This window comes from Ammospiza caudacuta, chromosome 3 (assembly GCF_027887145.1).
Source record: "Ammospiza caudacuta isolate bAmmCau1 chromosome 3, bAmmCau1.pri, whole genome shotgun sequence".
In the NCBI taxonomy this organism is placed as follows: domain Eukaryota; kingdom Metazoa; phylum Chordata; class Aves; order Passeriformes; family Passerellidae; genus Ammospiza; species Ammospiza caudacuta.
Genome location: NC_080595.1, coordinates 108,864,892 through 108,885,445, shown reverse-complemented (window position 1 = coordinate 108,885,445; position 20,554 = coordinate 108,864,892). Strand labels below are relative to the sequence as shown.

Here is a 20,554-nt window from a genome sequence, read left to right as displayed (position 1 = left end):
TTCTTGTGTATAAAGATATACATAATTGAGACGTGCTTTAAGAATCTTCTTTCTTCAGTTTGCCATACTTGCAAGCAGGCCTTGTGGCAGTTGTACACAAAGTTATTTAACTTTGCATTACCTCTTCTTCACTTGCTAAATTTTGCTTGGTGAAGAAGAAATTTTGCTTGGTGAAGAAGAAAAATCATCACCTTCAACTGCAGAGTCACATTAGCAGCTGATTATTCTGCCTCTTTCATTTCAGGTTTCCATGTGGTGCATCTTGTTTGGCTGTAAGGGTCGTGAGGAGTGCTATTAGAAAAATAATAATTCTTTTAATCAATATATATGTATATATGTATATATATAAATATGTAAACACAACATGCATTAATACTAAAGTTACTGATGAAAACTTTACCATGCTAGGCCATTAATTATCATATGTACATACTTGATAGAAACTGTATTTAAAGTAATCCCTAAATAAGCTTCTTTACTCTTTGTGCTATTGGCCATTTTGGGAAGCATTAAGACAATAGTCATGTATAATATTCTTATTAAAAATCATTAGTGCAGTGACACTTGACATGTAAAATATAGTTCTTTAAATACAGGACTTTATACAAACACTTTACATAGATTTCCCATGCATCTCATTATCTTATAATTAAAGTTTATGTAGTTAAACTTTTCAAAAAGTATTGTTCACATGTGATTTAAATTAATAGAAATCGAGACATTTTCAATCAAAAGTTAATTTTGTGGCTTAATGAATCATAGCATTTTATTTAGTTTTTGTAAAAATGGACATTGCCTTTCTTACTAGGTTATTTCAGTAGTCATTCCATCTGCAGTGCAGGAGAGGAATTTATTTTACAACTGTGGGGATATGTTTCAAATCTATATGCATAAGACTAATTTACCATATGGTGCTTACCATTATTTGCATATTTTAGTCTTCATTAATTGCTTTTAATACCTTCACTCTTACTTGCTGTTACTTTCAATTCATCTTTCACTGCTACTTGATTCTAATATTTAGTTTATCTTCGCTATATAGTAAGAAAAGAGAAAATACTCCCTTTCTTCCAACTCACTTTAGAATGCATCTAGGGTTCAAAAAATCAAAAATATAAATAAATCTTCTAAAATTTGAAATTATTAAAAACCAGTAATTTTCCAAAGAAGCATAAGGAGATGAGGAAATATTAGGAGGTAATAGTTATTCTGAAATGTAAATACCTGGCAGACTGTTTTGATAATACCACAGCCAGGAGATCTTCTTTTATTTTTCAGAAGATTGTCATTACAATTTCACAGAGCAAAATATATTTTAAAATGAAGATAATACACTTTACAGCAAGCAGACAGTAGAAGTATTAAGCGTCTTTGAAAAAGGATTGTATTCAGGCTAATACTAGTACTAAAGCTGCCTAATTGCTGCCAATATCAACGTCCTTGTGGTCTTAATGAGAGGAGGAGAGCAATGTAACAAGTCCAGGATCAAAAGCTGTTGTTGCAGACAGTCAGCAAGTGCAGCCAGTGCTGTGTCCAGAGGCACTAATCAATTGCAAGGAGATAGAAGACTCACTTTTACTTACTTTGGGTAAAGGCTTTGCCACAGTTTGCTGAAATCCTGCATCCAAAAAAAAACACTCCCCCAAATTTTGGAGCTGATTATCAATTTACAGAGCCACGTGCAAACTGTAGGCAAGCTTTCAAAGGCAAGGACAGCATGATGTATTTATTATGCATAGAAGTTATCCAGAAAAGCTCTTAAAACTCTCTGTGTTGAAATTCTTGGAGCATATGGCACCAAGACTAAGGTTTGACTTCTTCAGTCAAGGTCTGTTAATGTCAGATATTTTTCTTTAATATCAGTCTTCTTTCTTTAGGCATGTTTATGCATTTAGGTATAAATGCAAAGAATATGTAAAGTTAATTTTATGGTATGTGTATGTATGTGTATATGTTCATGTGTCTTCATGCACTGCTCTTGTCAGTTTCTCCTTAATGATTTTCACTTGCTATTTCTTGAAAAAACATACTTGGTAAAATGCTGACTTCTCAATTTAAGAATGATTAGACTGAGTACTTGTCTTTAGTACACGTGCCCATATTTTCTCATCTTTTTATTACTATATTTGTACAATTTGGAAGACAAATGGTCTCTTACCTATAAAGCTATTTTAAAGCTTTGTTTTTCAACTTTCATCTATTCTAATATTAAGTCCAAGTATCAAATTCCCATTTTGAAATATGTACCTGCTTTGCTTATGTAGAACATTTCTTGTGCCAAAACAATTTGGTTGTAAGACACGAATGCAAAAATGAAGAATGGAGTTATTGCTATGATATTGGACTTTATTTATTTATTTTGATTTGTCACAATGTTAATACTGAGGTGCATTCAAGTAGATTTATGCTATTTATATTTTAATACATTTAAGAAATAGAAAAAAAAATCTTTGGAGTAGGTTGAAGAATACCCTTTATTTTGACTGGAATCTTTCTTAAACATTTTATTAATCTGTAATTGGAAGCTGTCTACATGGTACTCACAATGTTCTCTTTGCATGATCCAACCATCAAGAAATCTCATATGGCAAAAAAACTATCAGTAATTTCCTGGAGATAAAAACATACATATGTATGCAATGTAAAAACTATTTCTATATGCCAAAGAGAAACCCTTAATTCTAGATAAGGTATATTAAATTGATATTTTCTCAAAATCTCGTAGAAGTAAGATTGCTTAATATGAAACAGATAAATTAAAGAACTGGGTTACTTCTCTTTGGTCATTAAAAAACACTAGCAAAGTCACTTTATAAATTTGTATTAACTGCCCTTACTCATACTTTATCTATGTATTTTCATGTTTTATTTCTGAGTTTAAAAGCAAAATGCTGTTGTTGGCATGGGAATTGATATACTGTAAATTTAATTGCATAATCAAATTTATTTTTCACAGATCACTCTAAACTGCTTGATACATACTAGATAGTCTGTAAAGATAGAAATTATTTTAATATGGATGTGATGTTTCTTTTTCAGGTGCAGCAGCTGAATCACATGGATGAAGTATGTTATGAAAGTGTGCTGAAGCAAATAATGGCTGGACACCAGGTACCTGTTTTTTAGTTTACTTTCCATTCAGAACATACGTAAAAAAGTTAAATCATCACAGTGATGTACTGAGAATTATTATTTTATAATATGTCACTTCAGAGGTAGCCTCTAACCTTCATAGAATCAGCATGCAAGAAAATGTAAACTGACTAAATGGGGTTAGCTTCTAACAGAGGTCAAAATTCCCAGTTCTTTATATATCTGTAAAGTAATTATTGTGTATTTATGTCTCTTTTTTAAAAATTACAAGGCAATTTAGGTCAGTACTTTAGAGACCTTACAACAGGTACATGTAAAGATTAAAAAATCAAAAATGAAGCCCTTAATAATTCTTCTTAGCTCTTCTTATATCTTTCAAATTCTTGTCTTTTGTGTTAGAGATGAGAGATGAGAATTACTCAGTGTTCAAGACCTGGTTGTAAGGGCTCAGCATAAGTCATTTGAAATATCCTGGGGTTTGTGTTTTGTTTTCTTTTTAAAGGAAGTAATCCTTCATTTTGCTTTACAGTAGAGGTTTCTGCAGTGAATTTTCAAGTCTGACATTCCCCTCAACTAAGAATATGGGCCTAATTCATTTGCCTGAATAGTTTCTCATTCTGTTATGATTGTGGTCCTGAATTACTCCCACACAAAGTCTCATTTTTGTTAGAACTTTGCACGTAAAGCAGGTATGGCACCTCTTCAAAGCAAGAACAAATGCTAGTGCTCTATGATGCTGGAAGGGCCTTTTCAGTAAATAACATTTATATAAAAGAGGGAAACTTTGTCCTGTACAGTTGCACTAAGAAGTGCACATTTTTTGCTTTTGACAAAAAAATTTATTGTGTTTTTTTAAAGATGAACAGTTAGTTTATGACTTGGGAAGGGAAAAAATACTTCAACAACAGCCTCCTAGTCCTCCTGCCCCACTGCCTTGCTTTAAATCCATTCTTCCACTTATCTTCTCTTGTTGATATCAGTTATTGTTGTTACATTCAGAAAACTTTCATGAAGATTACTTATGGAAATATTGTTATTTTCCTGAGTGAAGACTGTTAATTAAATTTTTTAGCAGCACCAAGGGAACTTTTGTTCGGGTTCTCCTCATTGTCGATTATGCAAAAACATTACCAAATTCCTAACACTGAAGTGCATTTATTTTCTTATCTTTCATTTCTTGTTTTGATTTTGTTTATTTTCACTTGCTGAAGTGCAAGTGACAGAGTCTTTAAATCAGTAGTGTCTAAGTAATGTATCTTGGATTCCCAGCAGGGAGTCTGTGGGCTGCTTTGGCATATTTACTGCACCTTTCTTCCCCTCTCTTTTCTTCACACTGAGGAAAAAAGTGACTGCAAACATGTATGATATTATTTGAAAAGATTCAAATACAGTAAGTTGTTCAATTCTAGTGAGAGATGTTTTTGTAGCTTTTCTTGAGAATAGTTTTGATTTTTGTGCTAGCAGCTGAATGCATGAGTGCTTTGTTTTAAGGCATGAGCTGCAGTTTTAAGAGGTGAAGAGAACTGTAGTCTACTTAATGTTACAGTTTCAGCAAAGGACACTGTTGCTGATCTCAGTTTCTGAAAATCGTGTTTCAAACCAACAGCCATATAAATGCAATTTTGGACAAAGCAAAAGTGTGGTTTCTCATGCTATATAAATGCTGATTTGATTTAAGAACACTGGTTAATTTGATTCATATGGTTGTAAATTTTCTGTGTTTGCAAGTGTTCATTCTGCTGTGTTGCAGAACTCTCATTTAGAGCATGTAAATAGCAGCCAGTTACACTGGAGTTTTCTTGGGACTCTTTAATTCATATTGGTCTTGATATTTATTAAACAAAATATCATAACCTGAGATTAATTATATACAAGTGCCAGTATACAGGCTTTGACCATGCAGAATCAAGCACATCAGCTCATTGTCTAATTATAACATGTGCCAGATGAAAAATTCAAGTTTTCCATTTAATGAGTCTGCTATGACAAATGATCTATCTAATCACTAGACCAAATGCAGATGTTTAAAAAGTGGAAACAAAAAAAAGGTCATGTGGATATATTTACACTGAGATGCCTATCCCATAGTGGAAGATGAATATTGTGAGCAAATATGATTAATACTGCACTAGAAAGCTTTTCTTCAATGTCTTTTCACTATTTTGAGAATGCCCTTTGATTTTCTAGCTTTCCAGAAACCCATCACCTTGTGTCCACGTTCACCATAGGCAGTTATCATCATGCTCTGTTACCTTTCTTAGCTTATGTTATCTGAAAAACTTGTATTTATTAACATTACATATGTGCAAACTTCATATGCTTTTTAACAAAACTGTGGTTGCTTCTAAATACATTTCTTAAAAAGATGTTTTCATCTCTTCTCCCCAAATACTTAAGAAAAAATTTCTATAGGCATTGTGTATCTGTATGACATTCAGAACACAGTTGAGATTTTATACCTATTCAGGCAATAATATATGACAGACACAGATCTCATTAGCAATGCTCCAGAGAGCCTAAAACTTCTGTTCTGTTTCATGCTGAAATGCAAGGAAGAAATACCAGAACCAGAGAAAAGCACTTTGCCTCACTAAAGTTGCTTGAGTTAATATAGATCTTCCTGTGGCCATCAAGTTTTCACAATGTTGTGTCTTTTAAGATTCTTGACCAGAGTCTTTGGAATGTCTTAATGAATTAAATTCAGCATTGTTTGTCTATTGTTCTGATCATTCTCAAAGAGTTCTACCATGGCAGAACTAAATAATTTATTCTTATGGAATTCATGCTGATGTGTCACTGTCATATTGTAGGTTTCAGTGTGATGTTTGGCTAGAGTTACATGTCCATGTGTTTTTATTAGATATATGTGTATTTTCAGTTTTTAAGGCTGAGGTTGGTAGGAATAGTTGCATTCTATAGGCATGTGTTTTGACAGATGGAGAGAAGCTTTTTATGTTGATTTTTCAACATTCATCCTCTGCAAGACTTCCAGCTCTTCCTGGCTACTGGGAAATTAAGAATTGGTGATTCAGTCTTTAATTTTGATCCATCTGCTCAAACTAATGAGATATCTCATTTGTAGCCTTCACTTTGAATTACCAAATGCAACTGAAACAATAACATTGGTCTTATAGCACAATTCTCCTCTTGTTTAAATCAAACTTTATGATAAATGGCTTGCCCTACTGACTTTTCTGGGGTTTTTGTTACAGAAACTTCCTGTTGTGACTAAAAAAGATCAGAAAATGTCCCAAAGGTTTCCAAGTACTTTTCAAATCAGTGTGCTCATTTGGAAGGATTGCTAACAATATGGAAATCTGTTGGAAGTTTTCTCTGGCAGATCCTACATCCTAAGACAGCTTTAAGTGAGAACCTCTGGTGCAGTTAAGTCCGCTTTTCTGGGGCTGTCCTTCCATGCTTGATATTAGTTGTCGAATATTTGTTTTCATGTCATACTTTAAATTTGCTATGTTCTGATATAATCTAAAAAGATGTCAGATCTTCCTGGACTAATTTGCACTGTCAGAGTATTATTTCTACCGCTTAATAAACCAAAGATACTTTAAATAAAGAAAAAAAAATGTGTGCCCTTTTTCAGAAAATATGACTTCATGCTCAGTTGCAGGTGGAGTACTTTTGCAGCATTGCTCTTCGAGGATGCTCTTCACTTAAATCTAGGTCAAGGCTAGGTGACTGAAAATTATCATTCCTCAGTGTTATTACAGCTGTATTTTTTTCAGATAGTCACCAGTAGTGGGCCACATCAACCAAAAGAATTATTTCAGCTACAAAGCTGAAAAAAATTAACATTTTACAGCCCTGTGAGAAGGGCATCTAATGGCAACGAGTTCAGGGGTGCAAGTAGCACCTTCCTGAGACAGCCTGTGGAGAATCTCACGAGATCAGCAAAGGCAGTGACTGAAGACTGCATATGCCAGCATAATTTCTATAATTACCTGAAACATTGCATTACTGGCTGGGTGTGTGTTGACACAGGTAGATGGCCAGAACAGTCACAAACCCAGGCTGAAATGGGAAGAGTTAATGTTTTTTCATTACCTCGCTAACTGGAGGACCCTGAGGCAGCACCTGGGCAGCAGAGACACCGGAGGGGCAGCACAGGCACTGCCAGGCTCAGCCCTTCTGATGGGCAGTGGGGCTGCTGTTTGCACCCATTTCCCACTTATTGTACCACCCTGCTGTGCTCTTCGTGTGCTTTTCATGATTTCTGAGCTTTGAGCTCTCTCTCAGGACAGCAGTCTCAGGCTTGTCCATGAGAGTGCCTCCAAGTCTCTGTGAACACCTATGTTATCTCAACACAGATATTCTACTTCTCAAGCCAGAGGATGAACAGCAGTAGACATAATATATGAGATTTCCCATACTGTTAATCTGCAGGCCTAGGCAATCCCAGCTGCAAGGTCCCTTGAGTGAATCTACCATCCTCCTCACCATTCTTCTGCTTTTAGTCTTTTCCTTCCAATAACAGTTTAGGACAATGCATATCATACTGTATTTATCAACAATTTATGACAATAACATGACACCCATGTCATGTTATGCTTTGAGAAATTTCAGAAATTTTTAGGAGTTTTGAGAAATAACATAGTATGTTTAAAATTTTGGGTATTCCTCTAAAGCGTATCATGTGAATTTTGATTTAATTAAATTTAGTTAAATTCCTTTATCTAATATATTGAACTGCTACTCTCTTTGTCAAGGTTCAGTTGTTTAAGTTGTTTAAGTTAGTATCCTAGGCAGTTAACTATTTTTCACTTTGACTCATAAATTCACATCCATTATGTCTCCTGCTGTTACTGAGCTTTTGCTGGTTTATCTCATTAGCTTGGTTACCAGGAGATGATCTCACATTTCTCCCATTGCCCCCATCACCTCTTAAATATTTTTGCTGTTATGAGTTTGTCAGAACCTTACTCCTTGCTGTCTTTTTTCTTTTTTTTTTTCTTTTTTTTGGTCTGAAATTCTTTCAAGCAAAAAATCCCAAAAATTTCTTGTATTATCAATTAGAAGAGTTGTTGCTGAAGTCCTTGAAAGCTTTTGAAGGAGGTTCTTCCTCAAACTGCAGTCATAAAACTCTTCTTTCACCACTCTCCTCAGACTATGCACCTCTTGTTTTTCCATTTTCTTATTTTTTTTCTTATAAGTGATTCTCTTTGACATTACTTAAATCTTCAAAAGAAGTGCTGTGTTTTCTTTGCCCTTGGTGTTGTTTCAGCAGGTCTCTTAGATTTTCCCTCTGCATCTTATTCTCCTGTATGGCTTTTTCTGCTGACTTTCAATACTCTGTTACTCATCTTCAGTCACAGGTATCTAAGTTTCAGTCCTGGTTCCAAATCCAATGCACTTTTCTCCATTGCCATTTTGTCTGTTTATGACAGTTTTTAACTTGGAGTGCCTTTGGCTTTCTCTTATCTTCTGAAATCTCTTTTCCTTTTTAAGACAATAATTCCTGTTTTCCCATTGCTTTTGGGACTTTTCTGTGTAAGTCTGACATGACAGTATCTTTTCTTTCCCTAGCTCTGGTACTCAGGGAAACTCCAGGAGCTGAACCCGATGATCCATGACTGTGCCTTCTGGCTCAGCTTTTTCTGTAATTCCTTGAAAGTTCATTTTCTCACTGAGCTTGGTGTTTTCAGTTCATAGCAAAAACTGGCTGTTCTGCAGGAGCTCTGACACCTTTCTGAGGTTCTCATTCCCTATCTGTTTATGGTTCAAGGTGTCAGTACATAGGTACACTGAGGTTCAAGGTGTCAGTACGTAAATACTGAGGAGACATCATGGCTTTGCAAGAAGTGGTTTCACTATGCAAGGAACAGCTTTTCTAGTGGGGAAAGATGTCAAATTGTCTGTTGCAAAGAACTTAGATTTTTGAAATGCTGTATGGGATTGAAAGCCTCAACACAAGATCACAAAGGGAATGCAGTAGTAGTAATTGTACAAAATTAGCAGCAACTCCACTTAACTAAAGCTAATAACTTCAAGCCAGTAGAGATACAACAACCCTTTTTTGAATTAACATGCTAGAAATCTCACTACTGGGATGAAAAATGTGGATGAAAAGTAACAATGGACAGCTTTATACAAACCATCTGTTCTTGTTGAGGCACTGGGAGTGGTGATTTTGAACTGCCCATTTTGTGCTTATTTCCATTCAGTTTTTTTAACCTTTTGAAGAAAGTGCTTTTTGAAGTACATTGTTAGTTTCTGAAGTTTTACTCTTCTCCTTTGAGCTAGTTTTTTAGGTTTGGCTGGACTGTGTTCTCTTCTGCTTTTGCAGTATTGTCTCAACTGCATCTGATTCACGTCATGAGCTTTTACCTTCCATCTATTAAAATTAAATGAATGTGCAGAATAGAGCCATGTATAGTTGTAACATTTTTAATTAGTCTATGCATTGGGTGGTTACTGTGCAGTTGTCTGGAGATCAAGATTGTTTTATCAATTAGAATTTATGTTCTTAATTAAAATGTTGTCTTACATTACTGGTCCGCATTTAGTTCATTAGAAATAATTTTGAGGTGCAATAAATTTTTTAAATGTTTTGGAATAATTTTTAAGTGTCACCTTGCACAGATTTTTAATAGTTTACTCTTCCAAATCAGGATTTTTGTTGTCTCAGGTCAGAAACAAATTGTACTCAAACTTATATAGTCAGAACTGGTTCTGTGATGTATATTGCACTTAAAGCATTCACTTTGTCTGTAATTGCTCTCTGTGTACAACAATTGACTTGAACTTTGCAGTACTTAGAAGTGTCATCTTGTTTTTCTGAGCTATCTTAAACTAAAAAAGAAACAGAGTAGTTAATTTAAATCTATTATATTAAATTGTCAGCAGTGAATTTGACAGGTATTAATTTCATCCGTAAAAATGATGGATTAAATTTCTTTATTATCAGTTTTCCAGCTGTTATTTGGCTGCAGAAGCCGTGTGAAGATAAAAGTTTAATAAGCTTAGTTACTGGAGCTGTTGACAATGCTTTTATAGCCTTGTCTTGAGATAAGATTTAATAAAACATTATTTTCTTCAGAGGTCTTTCTGGGACTTAGTACCTTGAGAATTAAGTTTGTCCTAGTACTTTTTTCCTTGATGAAATAGTGTTTATAGCATGCTTTGGACAAATGAGTCTGAGAATTTGCAGAGTTTATTAACATGTATTCTTCATCTAGATTGGGGTGTTTTTCTAGATTTTCATTTTAGAGCTTAAGGAGTTTATTTCAGCCTGAGTTTCTGTACCTCTGTATCTGCACAGATTGTTTCTCTTTCATCATCAGGTGTAGCTTATTTGCATATATATGTGTATATATTGCTTCTACATTTATATGTGTGCACATGTATGAATAAAAATAGACAAATACAGAAGGTAAAGTGACCTGGCAGGATAACTAAATCATGACTGATTTTAAATGTAATTTCTCTGTCAATGTTAAATGTTATATCTCTATCAAATGAAGAATTGAGGTTTTGGATCATTTTCTTTTGCAGTTTTTGCACAGTTAGGGCCCATTTCAAGGTGTGGTTCCATTAACAAAATCACAAAGTAATTCAGTGATGGTGCACTATTTTTATGTTCTGCCTCTTCATCATTTATTTATGCTCTTCATTTCCACAATAACTGCCTTTTCAACTTTAAGGATATTATAGTTAATACAATCTTCTGCCTGTTTAAATGAAATTTTGTTTCTTACTTTAATTGAAAATAGTATATTGATGTGCTGTGCACTTCAAAAAGTGCTTTATACCAGATGTTTCATATTATTGTCAAATGATATGTATGTATTATTTTCCTCTATATTTTCTGGCCAAATTCATTTGACTTTCAACATATACCTTGTCAGCTTCCTTTATGAACTACTGAGGAAATTGCTGGAAATGGATGCCATAACAAGTTATGTGTATAAAACCCCATAATTCTTCAATTAGGGAGCCTTCTAAATGTTTATGTTCAATGTTTCTATGCAGTATGCTAATTTCTGCTTGTATGCTTGTATTTATATAACAGTTTGTCTGTATATGTGCACTCAGGTGTTCACAATGAATTTATGTAGACCAGAAACACCAATTTAATATTTTCTTGTTACTTATGAGTACATGAGGTGTTCAGGTGATGTCTGCAGTCCTACACAGCTACACAGTGTTGTCAGTATTGGTAATTACAGCTATCTGAGGTAGCAATGTCTACTGTTTAGAATTATTCTTCTTCTGATATTATGAATTTGCATTGAATCATTAAAACAAAAAAAAAAAAATCCAGATGAGCAACTTCTCATAGCCTAAAATTTTAGTTAAATTAAGTAATTGATAGTTGCATCCTGAGCCAGTTGGCCTCTTGTGGATGACCTAAGTGTTGAGTTGCAGATTTACTGCATGCAAGTGTGGCAAAGGCAGGTTGACCAATCTTGCAGCCATGTATGATGAGTTTTAGTAGCTCTGTGCTAAAAGCTGCTTTTCAGATATGACACTGCAAACCATTAGCAGTCTAGAAGATTGTGGGAAGTTAAGTTGGTGCTTTTCTGTCAGCTGCACATTATTTTTCTCTAAGAATTCAATGGCAAGGATAAATGATACTCCAGAAGATACGTTAGGCATTGTCAGTGGTTCAAAGCTTTTGAAAATTATTGCCCTGTAGCTCTGAAAGAAATGGATCTGTATGCTTAATTTATCATCATAGTATCAACTATGTAAATAAAATATCTGATTTTTTGTCAAAACATCCGTAAATTTATTACCAAGGCAACTACTGTCCACCAACACTTTATGCCTGTCACAGTCTTTTAACAGATGTAACCTGAGAATCCAATGGTAATGTCTTTGATGGGTTTCAATTAGAAATACACAAAAACATAGGTTGTAGAAAATAAAGCATTTTGAGGAACCCATGAGGATGGTAAATAAATTTTCACTAAGTTGCATCAGGAAATTTGCTTTATACTTCTAATCACTTTCCAGACTATGAAGTTTCTCATTTTTGTAATCATGTGGTGTTGAGAGTTTTCTTTGTGGCTACTGAAAAGGTGATTCCAGAATATATTACATTTGAATAAATAGCATGCCTTTTAATCATGAGGTATTTATGATATTCTTATTTAGGCTAGGATATTTTGAGAAGGACTAGGTATGTAGCATGTGGGTTTAGGAACAAGATTTGATTTGTTCAAGCACAGTTTATTACCATTAACAATAAAAGCATCATTTAAGTTCTTTATAACTTAGTAAGTTTCCTGTGAAAAACACTGCTTTCCTTGAAAGCAGTTCTATATTTTTCTGATAATATAGAAAACCTGTTGATTAGGAGCAAAAATATGGATAAAGGTCTGTCTTTAAATCAGTGTTGATAAAAAATAAGTTAGAAATCATGACTTTTAGTCATGTTCTTTTAGTTGTTTAGTAGGTTTATGTTACCAAAACCGGAAGATAGAGGTGGCAACTGGCAACATGGCAACTTTCTTAATCTTTTTTTTGCTTAAGTAAAAGTAACAGGAATAGATATAAAGATTTCTCCAGTACCTTCTATGTTCCTTTCCTTCAGTAAAGCTGAATGGAATCTGCTTATGACTACTGACTCCTGGGTCATTTTTGCATATTATGAATGTTAGAGATGTGAGTATAGGTTTGAAAACATGAGAGGAGACATGGTGAACATGAGAACTCTTAATCTAGAGTGATATTTGTTGAAAATATAGTTTATTATACCACAGAAACATATTTTGTTATACAAAGTCAAAATAGTTAGTGTCAAAACAGGACAAAGGGAAATGCTTGAAACAAATTATTGCATGATCTTGTTTTTCTAAAAAAAGATACATTGAAAAGCTGCTTATAATTTTGAATAATAATTGTCATTCAAGTCCATTGGCATCTGCAAAAATGCAATTGTTAACTGCCTAATGACATATATTTGCATAGTAATAGACTAGCTATTCTTGCTTAATTTTCTATACAAGAATAGTTATTGCTATTTCTATTTCTATCCTGTCAATTAAAATTCAGAATAATTTCTACTACCTGTAGAAGTCAGTAAAGTATTGTTTGTTTGTCTTATTTTTAATTCACCCTCTGCTTTAATTTTCACTCTATTCATTTTTCCTCTGCAGTTTGTGATACATTTGGCTGATGCTACAAATGGAAGATAGCACAGATCCTATTATAGTGTTCCCTAACAGGTTTTCTTTAGCAGAAAATGTATATAGCTGTTGTTTAAAGGCAGAGTTGTCAAGTTTCATGTGGGCAAGTAATTTTCACTTGAATCATCCTCCTATAAGTACTGCTGTATGAACACTGGCTGTTCTCCAATGTAAAAGTTTGATGTCATGGGAGTTTCCTATTTTAATGCTGGAGGCTTAGTGTCACTTAAAGTCCACAACTGTTTTATCCATAGCCTTGAAATACATCCATATATCCATAGCCTGGAAATGACAGCAAACCCCTTCAGTTCTATACAGTGGCAGAGGATGCAATGTCACATTTTACATGGGCATAGCAGAGTGCCTCTCTGAAATGCCTCTGTATTGCTACATGCAGCATACAGAACAAAAGGGATAAATTAGGGATTTGCATCCCTAATTGCTGAGCTAAGATGTTACTGAGATCAGAGATGTGATGTGGTGCCTCACATGACTGAGTACTGCAATGGGTGGAAACAGAATCTTGAGCAAGGCCAAGGTTAGGGCAGCAGGGAGCTTGTGTGTGAGCACAGCAGGGATACCTGGAGCTCTGCCTAGGGACGGATGATGAGCCAGCTGAGAGCTCAGGAGGAGGATTAGCCAGTAGATAGACATAAGCAACGTTGATTTTGCTACAGACACTGCTCAGGAATAAAGTAAATGAGGACAGCTAGAAGAAGCCTCATGTTTGTAGTCCCTGGTCTTCTGGGGAGACTTTACCACTGCAGTGTCTGCTAGAGACAGCACAGCAGAGCAAAAGCCATCCAGTAGTTTCTGGAGTGTGTTGATGACAATTTCCTAGCATAGATGATTGAGGAGCTGGTGAAGGTTGATGCTGTGCTGTACCTTGTATTTACAAAAAGGGAAAGACAGGGTGGGGATCTGAATGCTGGGAATGTTTTGGCTGCAGTGACCAAGAGATGGTGGAGTTCAAGATTTTAATGGAAGGAACAAGGCAAAAAGCTGCACTGTCCTGGGCTGCATGAGAACACTTTGTCCTTTTCAGAAAACTTGAAAGAATCCTATGACAGGTGGTCTGGAATAGCTAGGGGATTTTCAGGTATCAGATCTTCCAAGCTCAAGAACAGTCCATCCTGATGTGCAGAAAATCAGGCAAATGGCCCAAGGCAAGTGTGGATGAGAAAGAAACTCCTGACAAACATGATAAGGAAGCAGACAGGAGGGTGAGGCAGGGACTGAAGACCCAGCACTAATATAAAACCACTGTCCAAGCATGCAGAGATAGGATTAGGAAAGCCAAACTCTGTTTGAAAGTGAATCTGTCAGGGTGTGTGAAGGGCAGCAAGAGGGGATTCAACAAGTACAGCAGCAGCAGCAGAAAGGCAGCTAAGGAAAATGATGGCTCTTTATTGAATGGGGCAGCAAACCTAGTGACATAAAACATCTGTAACACTGAGCTATTCAATGTCCTCTTTGCCTTGGTCTTGCTAGTAAGATTTGCCTAGGAATCCCAGAGTCCCTGGCACAAATGGGAAAAATCATAACAAAAACTTATCCTTAGTCATACCCTTACTGTAAGAGAAATAAAAATTAAGAAATATGATAGTATTTCAAAATTTGTGTAATAGAGCATTTTTTTTCATGGATAGATGTAAAACACACAAGGCAAAATGAAAGAAGGGCTAATAGGAAGAAAATAAAGAACTTCCAATATAATGTCCCTACCAGAACCCTTTACATAGTTTCATGAGTGGCATGAAGATGAGCTGGGGGAGGTTTAGGTTGGACATTAGAGAAAGATTTTTCACCCAGAGAGTGTTTGGGCACTGAAACAGGCTCCCCAGGGAAGTGGTCACAGCACCAGCCTGACAGAGTTCAAAAAGAATTTGGACAATGCTCTTGGGCACATGGGATTCATGGGGTTGTCCTGTGCCAAGCCAGGAGAAGAACTGTGATAATCCTTGTAGTTCTTTTCCAACTCAAAAAATTCTGTGATTCATAAATAATGAAAAAATCAGATGGGACTGTGCAATAAAGCATTCACTAGGGTAGTCACTTTTTAAGTAAATATACATTAAAAAAATCCACAAAAAAATACAGAAATTGAAATTATAGGGCACATGTCTAAACAGTACTATTATTGCAGATAAATAAATAAGTGCACATTGCAATAGTAAAAATATCTCAACAGTGGTGTAATTACCCCTTAAAACCTAGTATATCAAAATAGAAAGGTAGTTAGATAAATAGTGATGATAAATAGATTTTTATGAGATTATACAGAGTGTTTTGAAAAATCCTAGGTTTTGTTTTAACAGAGATGAGCAGAAGTAATTTATTTGAGTGAATAAATCAAAATTTAGAGAGTGATTAATGGCAACCTATCAAGACTTCAAAATTTATCACCTTGCTGTTTTGATTAGCTGATGAAACATTATATATTTCTTTGTTATTAATTAATATTTTCTGTTAAAATATTGTATGGTATTGTGCAGCTTTGTTCTACAGCACAGTTTACTAAATATTTCTCTTTAATTTTATTTAACTTCTCAACCTTGAATGAAAATTCATATATTCCAATCAACATTATTTAATGTCATGTGATGAGTAAATGCAGTCTGCCTTTAAATTGTGACTTTTTTTTTGTAGACAAGGAAGGATATAAAAAACGTCTCATTAGCACTAGTTTGTAGGCAGCTTAGTAATCCTTCAGTTTTCTGTAGTAAAAGATCTTAGTACACATGCAAATTATATCAATATTTCTTTTAAATACAAGATGTACTAACATTAATTAAAATAATTAGAAAGCAAATTCAAATTCTCTTGTTGCCTTAGTAAGTGACAGCCTGTTTAGCTCTTTCCATTCCCATGGTGTTGTTTAATGTGCAGAAAGACTTTAATATGCAAAATACAAAAATCTGCTAAAGCAAAAATAAGATTTCTAAGTTAAACTTTTTAAGCTTTAGTATAGGTCAACTTATGAAATTTCTTATTTATTGCTGGTTTTTTAGTTATAATTTCTGGATAGTTCTTCATGAGTTACTACATGAACTGGGGAGAGGAATCGGAAATCACATTTATACACTGCTATGCTATCAGTTAGATCTGCTAATCTAAAATATCCTGATTTAGCATCATTTTTGATCAAGAGCCATTAGTGAGCTCTGTGTGTGTTGTTTTCATGTATATTTTGGATGTAATATACTTTCATTCTGTAAATGTTGGGCATTGCAATTTTGAACTGTATCTTGGCAGTTAGGGAGAAATCACAGCATGAGAGAAAAGTTTTAATAATCTTTAGAATTGGGCTACATGTTAGAGTTTTACTTAGTCTGTAAGGTGGTTCTATTTAATGATGTGGAGGGAAATGTTTTTAACATAAATAGGTGTCCTTAGCAGTCCTTGGGGAAAAGCATTGAAAGTTTTTTAGGAATTGAGTTTTGTAAAATACTTGGGGAAGTTTTCATGCTGACCTCAAGGCAGAAGATGTTTGTACAGATTAATCTGTTGATCAATATCCCTAACTGTTCGTTTTCAGTAGAAGTAATACCCAGATCAAGAACCACATAAAAGAACATGTTATAAGGATTTAGCTGTGTGAAGCCAAACAGTCTTGAGGCTAAAATATAGATGCTTGTTTCTTTACCACATAATTAATATCAACATTGAATTAAATAAATTCATTCTTTAGTCTTAGTTTCTTTGAAAGGTATGATGGAAAGTGGCTGGCAAAACCTAGGCCTTCTCTCATCAAGGAGAGGTGTTCAGTAACAGAATTGCTGAACTCAAGCATTCAAGTGACCAGCACTTTTAATAGGAAGATGGAAAGATAACTGAAAGAGTCAGCATGTTTCCCCAGAAAAATGATGCAACATTTTAAAGCTATCATAGAGCATGTCCGTTTGAGATATGTATTTTCCAGTAGGAAAAGTTAATCCAAGCATCTTTGCTGTCCAAGGCAAAAGAAATGTATTTCAAGGTATTTCAAGTACCTGATTATACATTTTTAGTAATAATGGCACACTTCTCTGCGCTTTGGTGATGCACTAACATCTTTCATAAAGATTAAAACCTGGAATATGCAACTCTTTGGGGAATGCAAGCAGTTCCTGCTGTGAATTTTAAACAAAGTCTTCAGTAAAAGGTTTGATTTGTTTTATACTTTGCAAAAATTCTGAGGAGGTAACCTAGCTAGAGACATTTGCTTTCTCCTTTCTTGTATATTTTTTATTATTTAAAAGCTTTGGTTTCAGGAGAGCAGCAGCAGACGCTTTCAGCACTAGGGCTATATACACCAGAGCTGGCTTTGAACTGCAAAGTACAGATCTAATTACACAGCTTGTAACTGTGGAACCATTTCTCTCTATTCTAAATTACTTTTCCTAACTTATTTGCATAATGTAATGCAGAGATTTTGCCACTGAAATGTAATATTCTCTGACACAGTAAGGACAGGCTAAATTAACCCTCCTAAGACTATATTGCTGTCTTACAGTATATTTGAATGTTTACTGACTTCATTGGGGAAAAAAACATACAACAAAATGTTATATGTCAATTTTTAGCTAGGGCCGGTTCTTTAAAAACATGTTATGATGTACAGAGATTACAAGATGTAACAAGATGTACAGGGATTGTTGTCTGTCTGAAAAGTTCTGGTTTTTTAGTCAACAATTTTGCAATCACTGTAAATTTTTTCAGGTGTTGATATGTCATCATTTAACACATAAAAGCCAATGAATCCAGCTGTACATTATTAAATCAGTGACAGATAAATATCATAGAAAAGTGCTGCACATCTGAAAATTAATCTATAAGAACTGTGGAAAGGCTTCTGGGTAGAGGACAGTTGCACAATGCTTGTTTCTCAGTTATTGTCTGCATACTAAGGTCTTACTGAATGAATGATTGCTGTGGTGTCAGAGATTGTCATACATGTAGGCAGAAGCTTTAGAAATCATAACTGAAGTTTTATTCCAAGCCTCTGCTAACTAAAAGCAGAAACATGTGCAGGTTTTTTTGTTTATACTTAATGAATTTATTGAAATTTATTGAGTATAATTGGCAGAAGAGAAAGGGAACTCAATGTGGTCCCAATCCATCCGTCCCATTCCAATTCTTGAAACATCTATACTGAGTGCCTCCGACTATCAAAGTTTCTGAAGCCCACAGGGTTGTTTGTACACATACATTATGGCAGGCAGTAATAAGAAAAAGAAAGAAAAGAAAAGAAAAGAAAAGAAAAGAAAAGAAAAGAAAAGAAAAGAAAAGAAAAGAAAAGAAAAGAAAAGAAAAGAAAAGAAAAGAAAAGAAAAGAAAAGAAAAGAAAAGAAAAGAAAAGAAAAGAAAAGAAAAGAAAAGAAAAGAAAAGAAAGAGAAAGAAATTTTAGTTGTTTTTAGGTAAAAGACTCCAACTCTTTTTTGAGATCTCTTCTTGACATTCTCAACAGCATGAAAAAAAGTAAAAATATTTCTCTCAAACAGTTTGATTAGTTTTCATGGCTTTTGAATATTGCATTAGTGGTCCGTCTGTTAACAGTGGTAATATTCTTGTGGGCTTTTAACTGTGAGCATTGCAGAGTAGTTCTCTTCTGTTTGGTTGTTCTTTTCTGACGAGCCAAGTTGTAGCATCAGAATGTTTATCAGCCCAGTATTTGTTTCCAGATCATTTAGGATGTGTCAAATAACACAACTCTTTACATCAATGTTAATCTTAGTACTATGTGAACATGAACTATTTATGGCCAACAATTGTTCTCTATTTTTAAGGACTTAAGAATTTTTAAAAGATGCAATCTCCTCAAAAGCTCTTTGAAAATATTCAATAACAATGTAGGCAGGATCATCCTTTAATTGCTTTTGAATGGCATTAGTTTTCATCAGTATGTCATGTATTACCTAGTTTTTGTCATTACCATAGGCAATATTTTGTAATTAAAGAGTTTTCATTATTTGATTAAACCTTTTTTATTATTTCTCATTGGCCCTGTTTCTTTCTGTCTAAAGGTGATGGTGTTTGTTCATGCTAGAAATGCTACGGTACGAACTGCTATGGCTCTTCGAGAAAAAGCAAAGAACAATGGTCATATTTGTCACTTCTTGTCACCCCAAGGGTCAGAATATGGACAAGCTGAAAAACAGGTAAGTGAATCATTTCCACTGGTAGTCTTTTCAGTCTTGGAATTGATATTTTTACAAGATAGTCCAGCATGGGAATAGATGCAGCATTTTTCAGCTTCTGGGAAGATTTTGCTTTGAAAAGTCATGTGAGGTTGCTGAATTGAATAGGGGAGCAGAAGGAGTAATAGTAAAGGAAGGGCAAAGTCTTGTTATTTTCAGTTTGTTAAGATAAAGCTGATAATTGTGTTTCATGCAGCTTGTACTACTTGACAGTAACTTTCATGTTTGCAGCTAAGGAAGTCTCTAAACCACCAGTTTCAAGGAATATGCCATTATATCTGCTGAAATAATATTTCCATAACAATTCTTAATTCTGTGCTGTGTGTGGCATTTATATTTGGTGATATCAACTGAAGTCTAAAGATTAGATTTAGCAGTGTCTTTTTAAGATCCCATGAAAAATAAGGTTCTTTCTCGTTCCACAATTGATTTCTCCCCATGAACTTAGAAAAGATAATTGCTGTAAAAGTTTTAATACATATGGGAGATACTTTCTTGCACTGGCAAATATATCTATAAACTTTTCAGTATTTTAGACCTGTGAATTACAATCTTCTGTGGGTTTTAGGTTCTTGCATCTGTTGTTAGTTATAATAAAAAATGTTACTTTATGATATACCTCTGAAGAGAATGTGAAAAGATTCATTCAGTTTTAGTAATTGTGAATGGAGCATAGATGTTACAGTTGGCAGAATCAGATTTCTGAAACCTGGAGAAATCAGGATAAATTATGTTCTTTTTGGCAAGATGCTTCTGAGAGCTATAATAAATATTTTAAAACTATGCTCATATAAGTTGATATCATTATATTTCATAACATAGCATATTTAAAAGCCCCTCTTTTTCTAGTAGATGCTCATATCTGCTATATTATAAAAAACATCAAACTTGAACTTGAAGACCCCATGTTTCTACTATAGCACTAATTAATGCTGAACCTTTTTTCATTACATTTCTTAGAAAGAAAAACTGAAACTCTTCATTTATTAAAAATAATGTTAGTTTTTTAATGTTAATACAAGAAAAAATTAAGCTATTGAAAATACTAGTACTTATTTAGACAGTCAAAATTATTGCCAAAGAAATTAAGAAAAATTTTATGCCTATTACAGCAGTGCAAATTTTGTGAGATATCT

The 20,554-nt window shown here is 34.3% G+C and overlaps 1 protein-coding gene across 1 annotated transcript in view; it reads left to right on the top strand.

Annotated features, from left to right (window-relative positions):
* Nucleotides 1-20,554, top strand: part of ASCC3 (activating signal cointegrator 1 complex subunit 3) — a 251,434-nt gene that overhangs the window by 105,449 nt on the left and 125,431 nt on the right. The window contains exons 13-14 of the mRNA XM_058801018.1: nucleotides 3,040-3,111; nucleotides 19,245-19,379. Coding sequence (XP_058657001.1) covers nucleotides 3,040-3,111; nucleotides 19,245-19,379 — 207 coding nt within the window. The remainder of the gene's footprint in view (nucleotides 1-3,039; nucleotides 3,112-19,244; nucleotides 19,380-20,554) is intronic.